At 44.7% G+C, this 24,386-nt stretch overlaps 1 protein-coding gene across 1 annotated transcript in view; it reads left to right on the top strand.

Moving 5' to 3' along the window:
* The window catches only part of VIPR1 (vasoactive intestinal peptide receptor 1), a 102,922-nt gene that overhangs the window by 38,059 nt on the left and 40,477 nt on the right, over positions 1-24,386 (top strand). Inside the window, 2 exon segments of the mRNA XM_058833211.1 lie at positions 363-459; positions 15,376-15,483. Coding sequence (XP_058689194.1) covers positions 363-459; positions 15,376-15,483 — 205 coding nt within the window.

Raw genomic sequence — 24,386 nt, 5'->3', positions numbered from 1 at the left:
GCACAGATCCCACAGCTCCTGGCATGAATATTAAAGCTGCTGTCTCCCTGCCCTACATAGCTGGTGCTGTTGGTTAGCCAGGCAGGGTTTCCAGAGCATAAAGCAGCAGAATTGTTCCTGATCATCACCAAAAAAAATAAGTTGTGGGGTTTTTTTCCCTAATGAAATGGAGGGAAATTCTGATTTTTCAGCAGGCTCTGGGTTTCTCTCCCTCCTCTTGGGTGAACATAAAATAAGACTGGGTGCACATCTGTGCACTGGTCCTGGAGAGCTCCAGCTTGCTCCACGAGGCCATGAATCCCCAGGAATGCCCCCCTGAGGATGGGCTTTGCTCACTGTCTCCTTCTGTGCCCTCCCTGCAGGCGTCCAGCACGCGCCCGGAGTGCAGCATCATGCAGGAGATCGAGGAGGAGCGCAGCCAGTGCCTGGCAGAGCTGCCCTGGGACAACCAGACCTCAGGTATGGCAACGCTCTCATCCCTCCCTGGCCAGCAAATCCACATCCCCCAGCCTCACAGCTGCCTTGTCCAGGCCATTTCCCAGCCCTTCTGCTTCTGGAGCAAGGATTCCTCCAGCTGCTCCTCAGCACGGAGAGAAATAGGTGCTTCCAAAAGCACACTGCAGTCAGCCAAAGGTTCCAGCAGCTCTGCAGGTTCCCTCGCAGCCTCCAGGCTGGGAAAGCCTAACTGAGGTGTTTCAGCGGGTTTAATCACAGTTGTCCACGTCTCTGAAGTGGAATTTTCCCAATTTTTCCTTGGGAACTGAAAGGTTGAAGTTCTTCCAGGCCTTGGATTACTTCAAGAGAAGTCACTGTGACCATCTCCTTTGAACTGCCCTCCCTTCCCTATGCCAAAATTGCTCCTGTCCTGGTGGTGAAGCAGAGGGTGCTCCAAGGCTGTGGAGTATTTCTGGAGTTGGGACAGGCAGCTGAGAGCCTCTCCTTGTTCATGGAGCACCCACCACACTGAGAAATCCCTCTGGAAGGGTCTCCACGCTCCTTAACCCTCTTCCTGCTCAAATCATCAGGAAAGGAAAAAGGTTTTGGTGCTATCCCATCCCATCCCATCCCATCCCACCCCACCCCATCCCATCCCACCCCACCCCATCCCACCCCACCCCATCCCATCCCATCCCATCCCATCCCATCCCATCCCATCCCATCCCATCCCATCCCATCCCATCCCATCCCATCCCATCCCATCCCATCCCATCCCATCCCACCCCATCCCACCCCAACCTGCAGCAGAGCTGTCAGAGCCCCAAGTTAAAGCATCCATTTGGATCTCTCCCCTCCAAATGCCTCTCCCAAGTTCCCAGCCCCGTGTCTGTCAGTAAAAGCTGTGTAGGGACCCAGGTGAGAGTGCCGGGATCCAAAAAGAAGGGATCACTTTGCCGGGAAAAGGGCTGGGAAGATGAATCTCAAATCCTGCTTGAGATTGGCATCCCTCCTCCTGAAAGAGGGAAAAGTGGAAGAGGAAACTCTCCACTGGCAAGGTTTGCAGCCAGGGCACAGACTGAAGGACTGTTCTGATGGAACAGAATCCTGGGACAAGCTGATCCCAGGAGGAGCTTCACTGGATGCCAGGAAAGCTTTTGGCCCCTGCTTTTATCTACTAAGGGATGGTTGTCTTTGATTTGGAAGCTGTTTCAAGTGTCCCTGTGCAGTTAAATGGAGCCTTTTGAAGAAATGTGCTTCTGGAACCCAGTAAAGGGAGAACTCAGGCTGGATAAAAACCTTCATCTGAAAGCCAGCTAAATGTTTCATTTAGTTTTCATGGATATTTAAAGAAATTCAATTAAATACAGTACATTAAAAGGAGAAGAATAAACAGTTGAAGTGATAATATTTTTTTCAGCTTCTCCAGAATATTTTTTTCTCATTGGAAAGTTTAATCCAAAACAGGTTTTTTTTGTTGGTTTTTGGTTTTGTTTTATTTTTTTCTGTAACAGCAGAACTAAACCAATGCAAATATTTTTCCCAATTCTGAAGTAAAGACACACAACCATGTTGCAAGTCATTAGTGCCCAAAGCAAGTACACAGAAATACTTTGGAGGGTTTTTTCCCAGATGGAATGCTGAAATATTGGGCTGGGATAAATCTGCATTTCCACCAGTCACTAATGATGAACTGGAGTGATTCAGAAATTGCAGTTTGGAGCACAGGAAAATGGTTTTGTCCATGGAGGAAATACTGAAACTGGAATGGCAAGACAAGGGGGGATGGCTTCAAACTGAAAGAGAGCAGGTTTAGATTGGGTATTAGAAAAAAAATTCTTCCCTGAGAGTGTGGTAAGGCCTGGCACAGGTTTCCAGAGAAGCTGTGGCTGCCCTGCATCCCTGGAAGTGTCCAAGGCCAGGTTGGACAGGGCTTGGATCAACCTGGGATAATGGAAGGTGTCCCTGCCCATGGAAGGGGATTGGAAGATGATTTTAAGGTCCCTTCCTTCGTGGAAAGCAGTTGGCATCCATTTACCCCAAAACATCAGCAGGTATTTAGGAGCTCAATACCTGACTTTATGACCCAGACACAACTGCCCAGGAGGCAACAGGAAAAAGCAGAAATGTTGGCTCTTAAATGGGTGACTGTGGATGAGTGTATGGAGTTCTGTGCTGTGTGCACAGGTAATTTCTGAGTGCCTGCACAGGATGTGTTTCCCCTTCAGAGTGATCCGAGCATGTGAGCACAAGTAGGTCAAAGAAGGTGTTTTTCTGGAGCAGGGCTCCGTAACTCAATAAATGCTGAGCTGTAAAATCAAACTTTGAACTTTGACGGTTGGGGGTGAGGGGGAAGTTTGTTGGAGAGAAATCTCATGAAGGTGATGATACAAGGTCATATGAAGGTGATGACTCTTTCATCTGAGTGTTGCTGGAAAGAGAAATTCTAGTAAAACTCTGAGGAAAAACATCATTTTAACCCAGTTCAATCCCCTAGAACAGGAGGATGGAAAGCAATTGAGGCTCCCTGTGATCTGCAGAGTAAAACTTTGATTTATGTCCAGAGAGTTTTGTTGCCTTGTGCACTCCCCAGGCCTTTTCAGGAGAAGGAGAATCACTTGAGATTTAAGGAGTGCTTCCTTACCCTTTCTAATCAAGTGAGTGGAAACAAACACAGTGTCTCAGTACATTCTGGAAAGAAAGCTTTGTTTAGGAGCCATTATCACTTGTATTGATCAGAGGGGCTTAATCACAGCTGTAATTTGATGTGTCAGACAGATTAGTCACTTGTTAAGAGCACTTGATGGTGGTGCTGAGGTTGATCACTGGCTCTGGTTTATGGATGCTAACTCTGAAATAGAGAGCACGGTGCCTGTGGAAATTGCAGGCCACATAACTTTCTCAGTCTTGCCTGGAAAGTGGCCTGGGAAATCATGGGGAGGAATTAAAACAACCCTCAGAGACAGAGAACAGCCTTGCAGGTGCTGTTTTCTGTTCCCTGTTTTCTTGCAAGAGAAAGTCGAGGGGTGGTGAACCCCACTGACCAATGATGGTGATGTGTTAGTTTACTGACCAATAAGAGTTTCTTTTCTGTACTTTTCACATATCAGTCTATAAAAAAGACCTGAGGTAATAAACCAGAAAGAAATTCTCCTGATCGACTCCCAAGAGAGTCTGTGTCGTTCTTCTCGCCGTTCCTAATAGAGCGACACTGGTTAAGGAGGTAGATTTCCACTCTAAACAATAACGTCCTTCCTCTTTTATTTTTTGTCTTCAAACACTCACCCCTTCCTCACAGGGGATGAACATGCATGAAATCCAGGTTTTCTTTTCAGATTAAACTTCTTCCATCCCTGGAAGTGTCCAAGGTCATGTTGGATGGGGCTTGGAGCAACCTGGAATAGTGGAAGGTGTCCCTGCCCGTGGCAGGGGGAAGGAGATGATCCATGTAAATCCCACTATTCCCTGTTAAGAGTGTGATTCAGTATCTGTGGATTTACCCTTATTTGAGGAGGTTTGACAGTTGGACTTGATAATTTTAAAGGTCTCTTCCAACCCTGATGATTCTGTGATTCTACAGCCTGGGGTCAGTAAATATTGCCCAGCTCTGAGGAGGAGAAGTTTAGTTTTTAGAGGAGTGTTTAATTTGTTTTCCAGCACAGGAAAGGCTGCAGAGGATGCAGTGAGAGGAAAATCCACAGGGAAAAGCAGATGAAGCTGGCAGTGTGTAGAGAGGAGAACCAAAGGGCAGTGAGATCAAAGCCTGGCCTTTTAAGGAAGTTTGTAACCATCAGAGTGTCGTCCTGAGAATCAGGCCTTTCTATACTGTTTTCACAATTTCTAGCCATTATCCCAGGAAAGTAACCATAAACATAGGTGTTTATACATTCCATTAAAGATTTGCCTTGTGATGGACATCTCTCACAGCCAGTGTGGTTGGGAAGGTGGTGACCTGACTATCCAATACCTGGTCACTGTTGAAAACCTATAAATACTGAAAGAACAAATAAACTTTTCTTCTTCTTTCACCACACCTCGAGCTGTGTGAATCATTTTGTGTCCAACAGTGACATCAGAGGACACCCAACAGCCTCTCTGCAGGGCTGGAGGAAGGAGAATCCTATGGCAGAGCTTGCCCAGTTTCTGGAAGGGTGTGTGGGATGCACAGGGCTGGATTTCCTGAGCAGGACTGGCCTTGAGCTCCTCTGCCCTGATTTTCTTTAACTCCATGCTGAAATAACTAGCAAAGGCATCCAGTGGCACACAGATTCAACACAGGAGTGGATTCTTTGCCATTAAAATCAGGAACAGGTAGACAGAGACCAGATTCACATGGGCAAACAACCACAGCATGGGAATGACTTCTGGCGAGGGATCTTCACTTGGTTTTGGGAATCTCTGGTGTGTTCTGGCCAGGTGTAGGTATCTCTTTCAGGATGTGATGAATCCTGTTCAGATTGTCTTGCCTGTTAAAATATTTAAAATGAGGGGAATCTTAGTGAGCAGCCCAGGTGTGTAGGAAAAAAAAAACACATTTCACAGATAATCTCTGTGCTGGTGTCCGCTGGCTTGGAGGGGATTTGGCCAGATGAGGTAAAATCATGGCAAGGGGCTTGAACAAGATGACCTTTAAAAGTCCCTTCCAACCCAAATTATTCCATGATTCTGTATTCCAGAAGAGGGGAATGCAGTCCCAGCCTCACTGAAAACTGGGATTTAGTTACAGACGTTTTTCCAGTAGAAATATGCTTTTCCAGCTAGAGAAACACTGTGCAACACAGCAGCTGCTCAGCTGATAACACACTGGGCAGCAGTAGGGAAGCTCTCCCAAGGGTTGGGATAAGGGAATTTGCTTCCCAGACTCACAGACAGAGGCAAATCCCTCTCTGTGAAGTGTGGCTGAGCTCCTGTGGGCTGCAAGGCAGGAACCACCATTGCACTGCTTCCTGCTGACTTGCACTTGCCTCTTTTATGTCATGGTCCCAGAGCATACTGGAGTATTTCTGGGTTTGTTTTTGAGAAAATTTCGCTTCTCCATGGTTGTAATTTTCAAACAATTCAGCTTAAACTGAAGCACACAAATGAAATGATAATAAATAAAAAATAAAAAAAATGTAGCCCTCCCTTTGTGAAAAGGGCAGGAAAATCAATCAGGTGTAGGTCGGCTGGCTCAGCTCATTATCTGTTTATCCCATTATTAGTAATTAATTTGGTCTGCAATCAGATACTCTTCCAGAAGCAGGAGAGTTATTTAGGGATAACAGCTGAACAAGGAACCAGGACTCGTGTCTGGGTGGGATGAGCAGCTCTGGAGACCAAGAGCTGTGCAGGAAGCACGGCCTTTGTGGAATCACAGAGTCATGGAATGCTTTGGGACCTTAAAGCTCATCCAGTTCCAGCCCCCTGCCATGAGCAGAGACACTTTCCACCATCCCAGGCTGCTCCAAGCCCCATCCTACCTGGCCTGATACTCCTAGTCCTTCAACACTGCACATTTTTGTTTGCTCTCTAGCCCTGTCTGCTTTGCAAATAGAATAAAACCCAATAAAAAAGTTTGAAAAATGGAAAACATGGAAAAAAAATAGTGTCATTCCCCCTCTCAATGCCTGTTCACATCTGCTTAACTTTCACATGCCTCACACTTGTGAGATAGAGATGAGTCCTGCAAGCTCATCATCACCATTGTCCATGAAAAAAAATCCAGGTGGGAAATGGCCTATGCTGTTTAAACTCAGAATATTGCTTTTGCTGTTCCACAGTGGAGACTGCCTTGAAAAACCAAATTTGGAGCCTGGGGGGTCTCTGTCAGTCCCCCCAAAGAAGTCAAAGCAAGTTTGATGGGAGGAGAAGCAGTGAACATATGGAAATTAAAAATCAAGCTGGAAAAAAAACATTGACGAAGTTTAAATTAGGAGCCTCTTTATTCATCACCATCTGTTTATAGTGCAGCAAGATAAGAAATAATTAATAGTTCCTTGCTTGGAAAAGTTCAAGTGAATTCTCACCTCCCAGTTGCATAAGCCCTGCTGGGGCAGATGAGGTGTCAGTGGGATTTGTGGGACAGTCCTGTTATCAGCAGCTCTCCAGGTGATGGAGAAGGCACCACGGGGCTGATCCAGCTCAAGAAGTTCAGAGAATGCCCAAAGTAGGGTGGGGAAAAACTCTGGATGTGGCACTTGAGGACGTGCATCAGCGGGGAACGTGGCGGGGCTGTGTTGGTGGTTGGATTTGGTGGCCTCAGGGGTCTTTCCCAATCTCAAAGATTCTGTGATTTTGTCATTTCAGAGTTGTGTAGAGCTCTCATCAGTCTTGTACCATATTCATCAGCCTCCAAAAAAATCCTGGGACAGCAGGAATGGCATTAAATGACAGCAGTTGGCCAGCTAAATCAAACCCTAAATCAAACCTCTGTCAACATACTCCAAAAAAACCAGTTTAGCTCAGTCTAAAATATGTTTGATCTTGATGGTGTCTCTAAAGGCAAAAGGACCTGCTGGACTTTTTGCCAAGTTTTCTTGTATTAATTTTTAATTTGCTTTTTTCCTATTACTCCAGCCTAAGTGATACAAGGGACTCTTTGGTTTCATTCTTGCTCTGACCAGCAGCACTGGACATCAGTCCCCTCCATTCCTTGGCAGGGTGGCCTCTCCTACAACAGTAGAAAATTCAGCCATGGGACATCAAGACCTTAAACCCCAGACTCTCACACAGGATCAGTACCAAAGTCAAGCTCCCTTTTATTTAACAGGAATTTTTCTCCCTGTTCTTTGGCAATAGTCGCCATACACAGTAGGACAGGTCCTCGTAAATGATCTTCCTTCCCCCATTCCCTCATCTCGCTGGGGCTCTTCCCAAACACCTTCATGCTGCAGCTCTTACAGAGCTGGAACCCACTCCCCAAAAACTCAAAATAAAGAAATCTGCCATGGGTTTTTCAGAGGAGAGCCTTTGCAGACTCTGCTGTGAAACTGGCCCCTGAAACACGAGGAGGGAGCGATGTTCTCACAGCGTCTGAACCCTGAGAACCAACCCCAGATTTTGGCTGCTTTGATCTGGCCCAAGGCCAATGCTGTTCTTCCAGACCAGGAGTTTCTTTCTGAGGAAACAGTCATCACCAAAATTTTCCCTACAAATTCTTCTTTTTCAGTCCATCCTTGCTCCGTGACTCACTGCCCATCTCTCCAGGGAGCACTGCTAGTTCCCTGTTGAGTTTTGGAGATGTGGTTTAGTGGTGAACACGGTGACGCTGGCCTCAATGGCTTTGAAATGTTTTTCCACCCTCAGCAATTCCATGTTTCCAACAGTGGTCCCTCAGTTGTTTGTCTGAGCCCACCCACCCACCTGAAGTGCCAAACGCCCACCAAAACCAGGATGAAATTCCAGCAGGGAGCCACACAGCACCTCATCACTCCTCCCTGTGGAGCTAAGAGCTGATTTTTGCCTTGACCTCACCTCTCCACAGATATTGAGACATTCCAACATCAGTTTTCTGCCTTAAAACACAGCAGGGGTGGAGGTTTTGCTTTGGTTTTGCTTGCTGCTGACTCCTGGCTGGAAGCTCTCTAACAAGCAGCAGGGTTTGTGGGACTTGGGAAAGCTGTCCTGGAGTTTATCAGGATTAGCAGCCACTTAGTGGACATAAATTTGTGTTGGAAAAGGCATTTTAGTTTGGAGAATGGCTCACACTTTGGAGAATGTGTCACACTTTTAAATGCCAGCAAAGGTTTTGGTTATTTTTTTCTTTTTTTTTTTTAACGTGGGATAATAGATAAATGCACACAGGCTTAGCCATGCAAAGGTTATAGAAATAAGGAGAAAGTGCCATTGCTGCAGATCAATAGAAAACAAATTCAAATAATTCAATTCAATATAAATTCAATAATTTTCAAAGCTCTGGATAATGGCTCAAATTAAATCCATCTATGCAGAGGTTTTGTTTCTAACAGCAGCTTGTGTTTGTTCCTCTCATATCCCATGAGATTTCTGGTTAAAAAAAATCTCTCCTTCCTCATATTTTCTTTTTGTTTTTTTTCTTAATATTGACTGTATCAGGGCAGTGTCATGATGGTATCCACCCTTTTTACCTGGGATAAGTACATTGGGGAATATTGCATAGAAAGTGATGTTGGGAAAAGCATTCCTGGAGGTCGAGCCACTCGTCCTCACGATGAATTTCTTTCTGGAGATGCCAATATGGGAAAAACCATCTATGGAGGTACCCAAATTCAAAGCCTGGTGCTTTATTAATCCAGTTGTCTACAACTCCTGGAAGAGCAGAGGGATTTGAGTGAGGAAACCCTGGAATAATGCTTTAAGCATGCTCTGTGTCAGAGCACTGGAGATCTTCTTTAGAGGCTGCTGAGGAGATAAGTGATGGTTTTGGCAATGTCCTGTGTAAACCTTCATCTTAAATCCTGGATCTTTTCTTTCAGTTTACATGTTCTGGAGTTAGGCAGAAAGGTTCAGCTCACAAATTTGATTTATGAAAAGGAGGGGTTAAAAAAGTCGAGTGTTTATTTAGTTCATTGCTTAAAACAGGCTGAAAGATTACAAACTTTTTTTAAAAAAAGCAAAATTGTTTCCTAATAGATGTTGTTGATGGAAAATCTCATAGGATTTTCATGCTTAAAAATCACCCTCCAGCAACAGTCACTGGTGATTCCTTTCATGCTGATTAGAATGGCTCAGTCTGGAGCTTTAAGGTGAGGTTTCCTTCACATGTCTTTGAGTCAAATTTCTGCAAATATTTAGGAAAAAAGCTATTTTTTAATATATTTCTGTTGAGTGCTTGGACAGCTTCTACTTGCAAAAGTGGTAAACCAGGTTTTACAGTAATTAACGGTGCTCTTGTTATGAAATCATGGAGCTTCTAAGGTTGGAAAAAACCTTTAAGATCATCAAGTCCAGCTTGTGGGGAAAATGAAATCCCAGACTTGCCACAGATATTGAGGCAAAGTCCAAAGCAAACTCTTTTCACTTATCCTGAATTTTGGGATCCCTTTTTCTTTCTGTGGTTGCCCAAGTCCCTTTTCTGCTGAACTGGAGCTGCAAATCCCCGAGTGAGCGATGCCCTGGCAGAAGTGTGGCTTTCCTTCAGCTGGATGGATTCTCTGTCACATCCTGCCTGCAGTGCTGGAGTGACAGCAGGCAGCACAACAGGCAAAAAATAAACATCCAAAGGAAACAGAAAGCTGTGGAAAGCTGGAAGGGGAGCTCTGAGGGGATGGGGTTGCTGCAGAGCCGGCTGTCAGTGGTGCTACAAACACAAAAGGTGATGAGATGGAGCTGAGGGAAGGAGAGATGCCCAAAGGATGCTGGAGAGGGACAGGAGGGCACAGCAGTGACTTTTTCAGGGGAAAGAGGGAGGATGCATTTAGCAAAACCTCAGAGCCAAGCTAACCCAATCTGTCACCAAAAAATAAATAGGGTAAAACCCTACTCTGTGAGCCCAGGGCAGGATGGGGTAGAATTAAACCCACCAAAGGTACAAGGGAGAAATGATAGGGAGCTGTTTCCATGCTGGAAGCTACTAAATAGTCTGGGACACTTCAGCTTGAAAAAGAGATGCCCAAGGAGGGATATTAAAGAGGATTTTATGGGTTTTCTCCCCAGGGAAAGGGATATTGTGGTTAGGCTGTGAATATTTCTGTCTTTGTAAAAGAGCTGAGGGATTCCTAGTGAAGCCAGCCATGAGCAGGTTCAAAGTGAATTCAGAAAAGGATATAATTTTTCTGTCAGTGGACACTTAAATCGTGCGATGCTTTAGCACAGGAGGTTGTGAATTCTGAAAATTTTCCTGGGTTCAGAATCAAAATCCAATTGCATTTGATTTACAAGATTTATGGGAGAAAAAGAATCTACCTACAGTATTTTTTTATTATTTCATATGACTTTTAAATAGAAAATAATCCCTCATTTGGGAGGTGTCTGCTCTCTGGAGTCTGTGGTGGCAGCAGTGACCCAAAGCTGATGGAGGGCTTTCCTCCACTGAGATTAAATTCAAACTGCCTGGGTGGTGCTGAGTTTTGGGTTGTTGCAGGCACCATTTTTTGGAGTCTGTTTCCTTCAGTCAGGCTCAGTGCTCAGCTGGCCAGGGAGATAGATGCAGTGATAATTGTTTGTAATGAGACGTTTGTAACGAGGCAAGCCACGGGTGAGCACCAAGGCTGGGCTTGTCAGGGGCACAATAAATGTCACCCCATGGCTGTTTACAGTCCTGAGAGCTTGGGAGCTGCCTGCTGCTATGAAATTGGAGTGAAAATGAGATTTTATTGCAGCACACCAGGCTGTGATGGTGCCCTGGGATGGCTCAGCCTGGCTTAGCTGAGCTGTGCCTTTGCCTTGCTGTTATCCCTGTGGGTACTCAGAGCTCCTGAGATACCCCAGGCATCAAATGGGCATTTCTGAATCTGAGCAGGGATTCCAAGAGCAAAATGTGTGGGAATGTCCTTCAGAAGAGACCTGGAGTGATCCCCCCAGGCATTAGGGAGAACTTGGTGTGAGGGTTTGGGATCTGGTGCTTGGTCAAAGGTTGGACTCGATATCCTTGGAGGTCTTTTCTAACCTTAATGATTCCATGATTCAGTGAGAGACTGATGTGCTGAAAGGCTTTTTCCCTGACCTGGGAGTTCACCTGGCTCCAGAGAGTGCCTGGTACCAGCCTGCTGCCATTCATTTCTTTCCTCAGCCAGACCAAGTCCCATCTCAGGGCTGTGCCAAAGCTCTGGGAATTCATGTTTATTCATGAGGGGAAGTTATTCTCTGCTGCTTCCTAGATAAGCTTCCACCACGATTTGCTGTAAGCGTAGATATGACTCCAATAAATGGGTTTTTATGCTTCAGTCGGCCAGTCCTGCAAGCCAGTGTGCCTCGTGAGAATTGACCTGTTTTCTGTTTATTAACCTTTTAAAGAGAGAGGAAGGGAGAGCTCTGCTCCACTTTTAGCAGAGACAGTGGGAAAGGTGTGCTGGGCCCCCGAATGCCCTGCAGCTTCTGAGCCAGAACCCCTTAGAGGAGGGCTCTGAGTGAGGCTGATGCAGCCCTTGGCTTCTTTGTGGGGTGTCTGGCTTGCAGAGAGGGAGGCTGAGCTGCTGCACAGAGGGATCTGAGCTCCAGCTCCTCTAGAGGCGTGAAGGATTTCTCCCTGCAGCCCTCCAGAAGAAGATATTCAGCTCCACACAGCGCTTCTTGGTCTGGCAAGGAAGGGTAGGGCAAAGCTGAGGGTGTGGGAGTCACAGTTAAAATAATTAAAATGGGAAAAAAAACCAAAACTCTTATTTTAAAAATACTCATTTAATTTTTTAAGGTTTAATTTTGTAATGACAGGAGTTTAAAGACACCTGAAACACCCAGAGAGGTGGGAAGTGAAGCTTATTTAAAAAACCCACACACTGATTTTTACACAGCTCCCCCAGACTCACCTGGGATCCTTCCCACAGCAAAGCACAGCCCTTGGCAGTGTGTATCCCGTGTTTTTTTTTGGGACAGGCACAAGAGCAGAGCAGTTCTTTTGATGGAAGTGGAGAGAGGGTGTGTTTTTTACTCATTGGCACTTGCTGCACTGGGTCAGGATTGATAAATGCCTTTGCATCCTCCCTGCAGAGACCGAGAGCAAGGTAGACTACAACATTTATAATTAATTAATGAGGAAGCACTTATCAATCCCCAAACACGACGTGACTGGGTCAAACTTGTCATCTTTGCCACATCCAAGTGGTGCCACAGGGAAGAGAGGGATTTCCTTGTTTCAAGTGCAGATTTTTGCCTGCCAAGCCCCAGATCCCAGCTCTTTTCCAGGATAAAGTCTGTCAGCTTGGAAGGAAGAAAAGCATTTTCTGGAAGGTTCCTTGAGAAAAGGTTGTGTGTGTGCTGGGTCAGATGAAAGGGCACAAAGTTTTACCTGAAGTTGTGATGGGATGATTGGACTGTGCATGTAAAGCATTTTGCAGGTATCAATCTTCAATTATTCCAGTTCTTTAAACTTCAGTTATTCTCTTCTGCTCACTACAAATCACAGATTTTCCTGCACTGCAGATAATTAGCACAAGAAGGACACAGACCTGTTAAAAGGCCCAGAGAAGCTGTGGCTGCCCCTGGATCCCTGGAAGTGTCCAAGGCCAGGTTGGAGCAGCCTGGGGTAGTGGCAGGGAGTTGTGATGAGATGATTTTTAGGGTCCATTCCAACTCAAACCATGCCAAAATTCACTCATCCTGTGGTGACAGGCACTGCCAGCCAGAATTCTGGATTCCATTGCCTTCTTTATTTATTGCAGAAATATTTTCAGCGTGTCTGGGGCAGCAATGAGGCAGACTGGTGTTTTAAGAGTTAATAGCAGGTACAAGGTGTGTTTACAGAGCAATAATTTGTAAAAAGTACACTTTATGTGTCTTGCAAAGCCAGTTTCACTTTCTTTTAATCAGAAAAAAAAAAAAAAAAGCTTTTGATACAAAAGTGAGCACCTAAAGGTTTTCTTCACACATCACAGGTGGTGCTGAAAAATGTCAACAGAGAAAAAGATACAGATCACCAAAACTCTCAGAGTGCATAATTCAGGGCATTTAAAAAGCCATCTGATGCTATCAGATGGCTTTTATTTTGTATTATAACCTATCATGAGGTAATAGCTGCACTCTAATTTATTGCAGTTGGCGGAGGAAAAGACTGCAGAATGTGAAATATTCCGTCATGGAATAATTTTCTGTGGATTCTTTACTATCCTGACACTTTTGGAGCTGTTTGTTGGGAGATAAGAGTGAGGCTGTGAGAGCTGAGCTGGGCACCTGATACAAGGACCTGAAACCTGACTTTTAATGAGCTGTGCAGGAGAGCTGCATGAAGGAGATACCATCACTTATTCCATTTTTCAGACCATGATAAACTCAGCTCAGGACTTCATTTGGAAAGTTCAGTTTGTTCATGAAAGAAGTGGGGAGGGGGAGCCTGTAAAATCACTTTGAAAGCAATTTAAGGGTTCTTTTTCAGCTTCAAAGCATTTCTGTGTGCTCTCTGTCGATCTGGGACAGATCTGCCTCCTTAGCTCAAGGACTAAAAGATGATTTAAAGGAGGAATTTCAGAGCAGGGCATCATTACCAACAAGTGCAGCCTGACAGGGGTTTTCGTAGTTCCTTTTGCTGGCACGTGAGAAGTATTTCCTCAACGTTTTCTCCCCACTTTGCTCTTCACATCCCAGTCTCTCTCATGTGAGGCTGCTGGCCCTGTCATAAACGAGGCTGGAGACTTTTTGATGTAATTAAAGCCTGGCTTGTTTATTAACACTGAGCTGCAGCCGAAGGAGAACCCAGGCTAATCCTGGGTGCTCCACGCTACAAACCGGGACAGCAACAACGCATCCCAACAAATTCCCGAACAGAAAAAGCCGCCGCTAACACGTAACACCCTGCTTTATACCCTCCCTTAGGCCCTGATTGGTCCATTTTGGATCCTTTTCGGGATTGGCTGCTTTCCTGGGCTCTGATTGGTCCATAGCCGCGTTCATTCTGGTCCAATCATTTTCCCAGGGCGTTGAATGATTGGTGGATGTTTCTTCCAATCATTACTCGCGGTGCTGATGACATCACATTCTTGAATGTTCTATTCCAGGCCTCCATAAACTCCCTTATATCTCTTATCAATCCCCCATTCTGTCCACCTGACCCCAATCCAATATCAACCCCGAACACTCCAAAGTCCTTAACAATCATCTTAACAACTTTACAACAATTAAACATAGTTAACTTTTGTCATAACATCAATTAACTCTCTAACAATAACGACTTTAATTAACCTCCCAAGTTTAACAAACAGATCCCCTATAACAGCCCCAACAGCAGTGCGTCACATTTGGGGGAGGTTTCCATCTAATTTCCATCTAATGGGGTGTGACAAATAACTGAGAGCACAGGTGCTTGGAAAAGGGAGCTCTGCTGACAACCCATCCATCTCACCCAGGCAGCAACTGAAGTGCTTGGCTGTTGGAAATATAAAGCAGGGCGGAAAAAAATGTCAAAATTCTGCTAAGAACTCTAAAATGGTAACATATCGATGTAAAAATGTGAAATTATTCCTTTTATTTTTTTATTTTTTAATTCAGATCTGCCAACTCCTTTTGGCTTCAGCGTTGATGTTGCGTGATCCAACAATGCAGCATGCATGGGATATTATTAATGCTTTTTCAGAAATAAAAGGGCAAAATCAGAGTATTATAAATCTGTGGCAAGGACGTGGTATTTTTTTCTTTCCACAAAAGCTTCTCTTCTGCCCAGGAAATCTTCAGGAATGCCTCATTTTGACAAAACCCTGTGTTTTCTCCCTGTGTTGGTTCTTCCTTCATTCCTAGGTTGGATAGCTCAGGATGTGCCACATTCCCTCACTCTTCCTTAGGGATCTGCTCAGCCTCCAGCAGTTTGGTGCCTTTTCCCCTTTTTAAGAAGAAAACTTCATCTGGTGAAGGGATTTTGGTCCTGGATCCCTTGATTGTCATCTGTGTCCCCTTCCTGCTGAGAGGGCTGCACAACCATTGCCATGGGAAGGAAAAGATGATGGCATTTGAGGCAAGCAGAGAAGCAAGGGGACAGTGTCTCAGGGTCAGATCAGGGGTTTAATGCAACAGGGAATGACAAGGGCAAGGAAAAGAGATATTTAATTGGGAATTTCTGCCTTTTTAATTTAGGAGAAGGCATTGCTCTTGTATCAAGCCTGATTTGCCTCTTTTTTTGCCCTTGTCTGTTGTTCTTTCCATACTGATTTCTGGAAAATTATGGTGCTGAATTTTAGGGACTTGGGGAGCTAAAAGCTGCGTGTCTAAAGGAAATATTTCTGTGAGGTTTCATTCCAAAAGGTGTCTGTGCCGGGGTGAGGGGCTCCTCACACCTTTGCAGAGCTGCTCTGCTGCATCCAGCACTCCTGAGTGCTCCACCATCTGCTCTTCTCTCTTCCCCAGGCTGCAGGAGGCAGTGGGACAACATCACGTGCTGGCCTGAAGCAGAGGTGGGAGAAGTCGTGGTACGGCCGTGCCCCAAGTACTTCAGATTCCTGACCTCCTTCCTGGGTAAGCAAATCCCAAAGCAGCTCCACAGCTTCACTCCAAGGGGTTTCTCATCCTTCCAGAGGGGGAACATCTCAATAAAGGGGGAGAACAGCTCTTAGCCAGAGGTAAAGGAGGTTTCCAAGCCATACATGAATTCCCAAACATCAAAACATCCTCCCTGCACTTGCAGCACTGCTACTGTGGAGCACAGGGATGCAGAAATGGCTCCTGGTGAAATCCAATAATATGGATGTTGTGCACTGAAAGCTGAATCAACCTGTGGAACCGCTGTGTTTGTGGTGCAAAACGAGCAGTTTTATTAGCACAATAATTAATTAAGTCTGTGACAGAAAAGAAACAAGTTGGAACTGTACATAATAAAGTTTTGTTTCGTTTTGGTTTTTTTTTTCTGCTGGAATGACAGATGTGGCCACAGGCCAAGGAATTAACCTGACAAACAATGAGCAGGGGAGGTTAATGGAGGAGGTGGCTCTCACTCACTGTTCAGGGTGTTCTGAGAAGATTTAGTTTAAAATTCAGGTCTCAGGGGGCCATGCAGCAACAGGGCTGATTGTGTCTCTGGGTAGTTTATACTTATTTTTCACTATTTTATTATAGGAGTCCTGCAGGCCTTAACAGAGAATTAAGTTCTTTTGCACTGGAGATCCTGACCCTCCATTTTTAAAGCCATTTTTAAAGCAAACACACGGGATAAATTAGGAATGGGGGTAGGGGCACAGTATCATCCCTGTTCAACAGGCCTGGGCACTGCACTCATTAACCAGCACATGCTGATTACATGACTTGCTCAAGGCCACACCAAAATTCTTTTCAGGCACAGAAGGGAAATTCAAAATCCCTGGGGTCCAATCCTAGCGCTGACTTCCTCGTTTCCAGAATTCCCTGGTGGCTCATCACTCCTGTGTCAACAGCCAGGGAGAAGAGGCAGAAGCTGCTGTGATATCACATCTTGCAGGACAAGACCCCTGTGCATTGGATCAGCCATGTGGAATAATTTCCTGCTGTTCCTGCTCTGTGCCCTCCCCCGAGCACAGCATTCACTCACTGGGTTTTATATATTGGCAGATTTAGTAAAACAGAAAGAAAAATCTCTTAAAAACGCTTTCTAGTACATCATCCCACCATAGCTGAGCAATGAGGAAAATATTGTGTGTATTTGATTATATAGAGAGGTCAAGCACTGGAACAGGCTGCCCAGGGAAGTGGTGGATTTATTGTCCAGGGAAGTGTTCAAAAATAGGAACATGGTTTATTGGGGGCCTGGCAGTGTTGGGTTAATGGTTAGACTCGATGTTCTTGGAGGTCTTTTTAAACCTCAGTGACTCTAAGGTTCCATTTTATGTATATTTTTTTTTTTTTTTCCTTTAAAATCATTGGGACTGTGTTGGACTTAAGCTAAGGAAAGTGGAATATCTTTAATTTTGTGGCAGGATGGGCTTGTGAGACTCAATAAATTTGCCTGTTCAGGTACAACTGCTGTTCTCTGAGATGTCCCAGGACATCCAGGTGTCAGAGTTCCCCTGCGGAAAGGTGCAGATCTCTCATAGTTTCTGTGTCATTGGATCTGTCAGGTACTTCAGAGTATCTGAACCTTAGGTTGGGTGAGAGCTGGGCTCTGCTCCCAGGGAACAAGGGACAGGACAAGAGGAAGTGGCCTCAAGCTGGGCCAGGGGAGGTTCAGGATGGACATCAGATAGGTTTTTTTCATGGTGGTCAGGTGTGAGAAGGGGCTGTCCAGGGAGGTGTTGGAGTCCCCACCCCTGGAGGTGTCCAAGGAAGGCCTGGAGGTGACACTCAGTGCTCTGAGCTGGGGAGAAGGTGGGGATCAGTCACAGGTTGCAATTGGTGATCTTGGAGGTCTTTTCCAACCTGAGTGACTCTGTGATTCTGTCTAGAGGATGATTCCTATTCTGGGAGAAGCCCAGACTTCCCTCGGAGCACTCAGAGCATAATTGGGCTCTCTGTGCCCTCATCTCAGTGTGCTCAGCCAAGAAAGAGCCTCAGACACGGCCCTTCCCCGCACACCCCTGGGGCCAGTTGTGCTCTTGGGGGAGCCATGACCGCAGCAAATGTCACCCAGCCTTGCAGCTGGCAAGGTCAGCAGCCTTCTGGGGTTATTTCACATTGCTCTGGAGGAGTTTCCTCTGGTTTAATGTGGTTTCTGACTGTCATCCAGGGGTCCCAGTCACTGGAAATCTGGCTGGTTTGTACAAGGGTATGGAGTGATAGAACAAGAGGGAATGGCTTTAAACTGACAGAGGGCTGGGTTAGATTAGATTTTAGGAGGAAATTTTTCCCTGTGAGGGTTGGCAGGCCCCGGTACCGGGTGCCCAGAGAAGTTATGGCTGTCCCTGGATCCCTGGAAGTGTCCAAGGCCAGGTTGGATGGAGTTTGGAGCACCCTGGGATAGTAGAAGGTGTTCCCTGCCCATGGCAGAGGGTGGGACTGGATGAACTTTAAGGTCTTTTCCAGCCTAATCCATTCTATGACTTTATGATTGTATAGTTTGGTCAGTGGTTCATCTCAACTTGAATTAACCATTTACAGTGATCAGATGAACAACAGCATGAAAATTCCTGTTTGGTAAAGCACAGGATGAGTTTCTTTGGAGAAAGCAGAGTCAGGACTCTTCATTTCTGCTGTTTGTAAAGTAGGGGTGTCTGTACAAGACTGGTGTCCAGGACCCCATTAATGTCCACAGAAATGTGGTCAGCACTGGCTGAAGATGCTGTGGAGGTCCCTGCCCAGCTCTGGAGGTGCCGTGTGCTCAATTGATGAATTTTCTGTTGACTGGAGCAGAAATGCAGGTACTGAGCTCACAGAGAGGCACCCACAGCTCAGACACTGAGGGCTCCATTCAGGCTTTTAACCATAAACATCTGGTACCATTTGATAAACGATGGAAGATCTAAAATCCACGAGGATTCCTCAGCTGGTGTTAAGATGCCTGTATTCAGGAAGCCAAATTTCCAACCTGAAGTGGCATTTGTATCAACTGATTTTAGAGTTCTCCATAAGTCAGCCTCTCTCTGGGCTGGTTTCACAGTCAGAGGTGAGGAACCTCCTTAGAGGCACAGTCCAGCTGGTTTTTAGGTCCTCACTCCAGGATGGGTTTAATACCATCCATAAACCACATATTTCTGTCCATTTGCAACCAAAAGATGGTGGAGTGGTTCTGGCAGATGGGACAGCTTCCAACAGGATTGAATTCCACCTCAGCCGAGCACCAACAGAGCAAGTGATGCCATTCCCAAAGCAGGGGCAGCAGCTCAGATTCTCTCTGAGTCAGAGGCTTTGTACAACCATTAACAAACAGGGAAAGCAGTGATGGTCTTAAACAGAGGAAGATTTCCTGCTGTTTTATAGGATTTGTTGCAAATTTAATGTCATTAAAGGTTGTGAAGCAGCTCTTGCTTGGTAGCAGTGAGCACCATTGAGCAGCTTTCAAGGAACTCAATCATCTGGGTAATGTTTGTGTAGTACTCTTTGAGCCCTTTGCAGGAACATGAAAGCTTTTATCAAGTTGTGAGCCAGGGGAAATCTTTTTCATGTATTTATAGTAGGAAAAGGGTACAGTACCAGGAAACAAAGAGTTAATGTGATTTTTCTGCCTCACGGAGAATAAGCACTTCAAATGACTAATATCCCATCTCATGGTTAATAAAGGATAAAATATCTTGTGGCATTTAAAAACCTTAAACTGTCTTGATGTCATTTGACATTAATTTTTTTATGGCATTCACAGATCCAGAAAATTTTCATTATTTCATAACGTTCGTCAGTGCCATGTGAGGGAGATGGATGAAAATATTTTTGGCACCATTCATTATTAAAGTGCACTGCTTTCCACCCCTCGACCAGAGTGTTCCCTCTCTTTTCAATTTGTGGAAGATGACATTTGTAATAGGGATTTATGTCTCACAGTCCTCCAAAAGCAAATTGTCCACCATGCACAAGTTAAATTAGCACTGATGGTTTTTAAGCTTCAGCTCTGAGATTAATTGACCTAAGGGAGAGGGGATGGGCACAACCAAGCTCTGGAATCCCACTCAGCAAGTGAGATCCATCTGAATTCAGGCTTGCCAAACTCCTTTTTTCTTCAGGTGCTCTAAATTTATTTCCCCTTTCCTTTCCCCTCCTTCATGAACACTTTTTATTCTGCATCGCTTCTGAAACAGGAACAAAAATTGAATAAAATAAGGATAGGGATGAGCAGAGAGCAACAGATAAGAAGACATTGCCACATCTCTAAAGAACCCCAAAACGAACCATACCCATTATTTATTTGCTGCTATGGTCATTAAAATACCCAAGAAGCTGAGTGTGGTTTTTGTGGAGTTCTATTCAGTGAGAGCCCTCGACCTGCTCAGGTGTTCTGCTCTCCACGTGTGCCTTCACATCAAAAAGGCAAAATTACCTGGAGAAAATGAGGCTCAGAGCAGGCATCACCATCCCTGGAAGTGTTCAAAAACACGTGGATGTGGCACCTGGGGACATGGTTTGATGGTGGCCTGGGCAGTGTGGGGTTAATGGTTGGACTGGAGGATCTTAGAGGCCTTTTCCAACCTAAAGAGAATCACACAGAGTCACAGAATGACCAGGTTGGAAGAGACCTTCAAGATCCATTCTATGATTCCATGATTTGTTTGCAGCTGAGGTGTCACAATTCTTGTGCCCCACTCCTCTGAAGGATGCTACACCCCCCACCTCTACCCAAAAATGTGCATCTTCTTCTCTTGGATGCTTCCTGGAGTCCTCTCACTTCAGTATCAAAACATCAAATGAGAATTTTGTCCTACAATGTGACAGCTCCATGTTTAGGATGAGAAAACAAACGGTTCACAGAAGGTGCCTAATCAAGGGGAACATTGTTATTGTTAAGAAAGGGGGAATTATCTATATTTATTAATTTGTATGTGTTATAAGTATATAAGGTTATAAGGATAACTCTTAGAAGTGAAAAGTGCAGGAAGGGGAAAGGAAAATTGAGTTTTGCCACAAAAAAAAGGGTTCAGGAAGTTTCAGGGCACTGGACAAGTGGCAGTAATATCTGCAGGCCAAGTGATGCGAAAAACAACAAAGGAAGAAAATTAAATCGGTCTTGTTTGATGTGCTGACCCAATGCCACAGGTTCTACTACGACATGAAGTTATGAAATGCAAAAATATAAAATAAACGTTAAACACTGGGCAGAAATTGCATTGAAAGAAGGCTCCTGTGAGGCCACAACTGAGGCAGAGAAAGCAAATTGAGAAATTATCCTGTCATGACTTTTCCCACAAGCTTTTCCCAGGCCTAAGCACTTCAGCCTCCAGCTAAGTGCAAGCTCTCTGCAAGTTTCAAGTGTTTCCCAGGAACAGTGGGGCAGATCAATAACAAAAAATGAAAGTAGTGATGTGCCAATGGGCCCAGCAGCGTCTCAAGAATGGTAAATAATAGAAGTGTTACTGCTTTGATAGTTTCTGCTTGAAGAAATCAATTTATGCCCGTGGAATATGATGCTGGAGAAGCAGGAGTGATTGCTGGGCAGAGCACACCTTCCCCTCTGTGTTAGAAATTGTAAGAAAAGGGCAAGGAAAGCAAGAGGGGGATAAAACCCAGCACCCCTGAGCCATGATTGACCTCAGATCTCTTTGTCTGATTTCAAACTCCCGTTAAAAGCCAATAAGAGGGTTTTTCCCAAGAAGATCAAAGAGGTAGAGCTTCACCTGTAACATGAACTTTCAGACATATCTCAGAGTGTGAAGGGTGTGTTTGGAACAGATGAGAGGCAGAAAGAAATTAAGTAAGAGATAAAAAACTAAAGAGCAAGACACAGACAACAAATCTGCATTTATTCAGTTCATCTGTTCAGTGTTTAACTCCTACCCAAATCAAACACCTCTGATAGAGAAAATGTTTTTCTCTCTGTTCCACAAACTCCTCCTTCCTCTTCTGCTGTGTCATGAACAAATCACATCAAATGGAAGGAAATTGTTCTCAGTGAACCAAGGAGGACTCGTGGAAGGGTCCCTGCCCATGGCAGGGAGGTTGGAACTGGGCTTTAGGGTCCCTTCCAGCCCAAATCATTCTATAAGGATTTTATGATTCTAAATTCTGAGACAAGTTTTGCTTGTGCACTCTCCATCCTCGAAGGATTCCAAGAATATCCAAAAGGCATCTGGTCATGCTTCCACTTTAGGTGGCCACACCTGAGCAGGGGGTTTGGGCCAGATGATCCCAGAGGTCCTTTCCAACCCCAGCCATTCCAGGATGCTGTGGAAGCAGGACACTGAGCTCTTGCAAGGCATTACGAGATTATTACTAAAATAAATGAGAGTTACTTGTGCCTTTTTCAATTTATTTTTTTTAATGGAAAACCTCACCTCATTGCTTTTAGGAACAGGGTCAGTTTGGCAGTGGTAACATTGATCAAATTAAATACAAACCCCACAAAAAACCACAGATTAATTAATTAATTAGCTTTAACTAATACCACAAGAGTGAGGGAACTCTCTTCTCACCAGGGACTTGCTTCTTCTTTTCCCACAACACAGAGGGGAGCCTGGAGCCCAAATCTACTGGCCCTGGGAGGCTTCCAGCTCTCAGTGAATCTCCTCCACTCCACATTGCTATAAACCCCTGGTCTCCTCCCTCATTAAACCTCCAGGAGTACAGTTTGAAAAATTTTAGCTCCAGTCTGATAGGAAATGGGAAAATTTGGGAAATCTAGTGAACTTTGAAAGATTGGAGATAAATTCCAAGCGCAGAAACTTTGTGTTTTCTGATACTGTCATTTTCAATGTATTCTGAATTTCAGTGTACTACAGATTTTCAGTGCACTCCATTGGTGCTCATTTTAGAGAGAACTTATGTTACACTAGTTAGTGAAAAACAGCTCTGGAAAATGGCAAATACAAGTTCTGGTGCTTTGAAAAAATTGCCTTTCCATTGACAAATAATTAGACTTTATTACCAAAGTCTGGAAAAACCAAGATCCAGGGAGCCCACAAGAACTGGTTCATTTTCATCAGGGATCTGTGACAGAGCTGGGATTTGACCTTGGAACATAAAAATCTGTGTAATACTTCAGTCTGACCTAACCCTGCAAAACTCAGAGGAAAGCTAAGCTTGTGGGGCACTTTCCCAAATTTTATGCTCATTTTCAGTGTAGAAAGTGATATTTTAAACAGTGGTAATTAGAAATGTTATTTGGTCTGAGGAGAGACATCATCCATTACTTGAGCCAAATTGTGGTGTGGTAAAATCTTTGTTTTCTAACCTTGTACTTTTTGTACCTCTCAGACATCAGGTGAACATGAGAGGTTTTAGAAAGGTGTCTTGTATGACATGTGTGTGAATTTCCACATTTAAAAGTGACATGAGCACCAAAGGGTGGTAGAAAAACTTCTCTGGGAAGCGAGTTTCCCTAAAATCAAAGTAATTTTTATTGTTATTTTTTTAACCCACTGATTCTTTGTCATTGTTCTTCCTTCCACCTTGGTTTCCACACCTGCTAAAGCATTGGGACAATTTTTGACAGTATTGAGAGAGGTGAGAAATTTTAAATAATCATCAAATTGTGAGGAAGTGCAATTAAAAAGAAGAAATAGGAGAAAAATAAGCTGAAAGAAGCACACCTGAGTTCACTGAGAATAAGAAACAAAGATTTAAAACCACCATGAAATCTTAAGCCATCCCCAAACAGAGAGGAGGAGTTTTGAGCAGGAAACGGGAAGCAATGAAGTTCAGATAATGGGATCCATTGTAACAAAGAAGAAATAACAGAAATTGCATAACACCTCAAAAAAATCTGAAAGTACTGAACAGTCATGTCCTTGATTTGTTTGCACAAGATCCTTTATGATCCCGATATGAACCCTGGGGAAAGGAACAGCAAACAGTGGCCGTGCAGGGAAAGGCTGGGAGCAGCAGCCCAAGGAGCTGTGCTGAACTTGCTGCTTCTGGAGCAGCTGTGAAAACGAGTGAAGGCACCTTTGGGAGCCCTCCTGGACTCAGATCTGTTGCAAAGACAGATTAAAGGGGCAATTTTTAGTGTCAAAATCCACCTGTCACAGGGATTTGAGAAGTGACTCCAGGCAGGGGATTGTTTGCTGCTGGTTTCAGGGCAGAACAAGCCCATGGTTGGGAAGAGGTTCAGATGACTCAAGTGTCAGAAATTGCTGGAGGTGATACTTGAATATTTCCGTGACTCACAGCTGCATAACTGATTTGTTCCCATTTGCAGGAGTTTTCTTACTCTTGTGTGCAAAGGACTCAATTGTTGGAAATGTTCCCAAAGCCCTTTGAGCTTCACTGGTGTCATTTGTCACCTTCAGAAGCAAGGTTTGACTTCTGTTTGTTCATTCTGGTGTGCTGACCAGATTTCCAGTTTTGTGTGGTGAATGGCACCAGTGGAATGCCCCAAGAGTGGGATCTGTGTGAGGTGGGCAGTGTTGGGTCAGAGAAGGTGCTGGGGGAATTTACTCTGTGCTGTTGGGTGCATTTCTGCTTTGTTGGTTTTTGACAAACCCATATCTTGGCCTTTTAGCCTACAAACCTCTTGGGGTAAGGCTGATCCTGAGTGCTGGTCTCTCCTGGATTAAGCCAGTGTGGGTTTGAGGTCCAGCTGGGACGTGAAGCAGATGTGTTTTACAAAGTGAGAAGTGCTTTGCACTTAGAATCCTGGATGGATCAGGCAGTTCTGAGTACCAAGGAGCCACGTGAAGTTCAGTTTTGACAGTTTGGCAGAAGGAGTGAGATGTTCCTGTGTTAATTAAAGCTCCTTTCAGCTGGTCAGAGGCCCCAGGCACTCAGTGAGCTTGACGGTCCAGGAAACCTTCTTGCCCTAGAGTATACAAGTTAAAACAGGCAATTCAGGTTGGCAGTGTGTGGATTTTCTCCCTTCACAGCCAAATTTTGAA

The sequence above is a fragment of the Poecile atricapillus genome, chromosome 2 (genome assembly GCF_030490865.1).
Source record: "Poecile atricapillus isolate bPoeAtr1 chromosome 2, bPoeAtr1.hap1, whole genome shotgun sequence".
In the NCBI taxonomy this organism is placed as follows: Eukaryota; Metazoa; Chordata; class Aves; order Passeriformes; family Paridae; genus Poecile; species Poecile atricapillus.
This window is presented reverse-complemented; position numbering and strand designations above follow the sequence as displayed.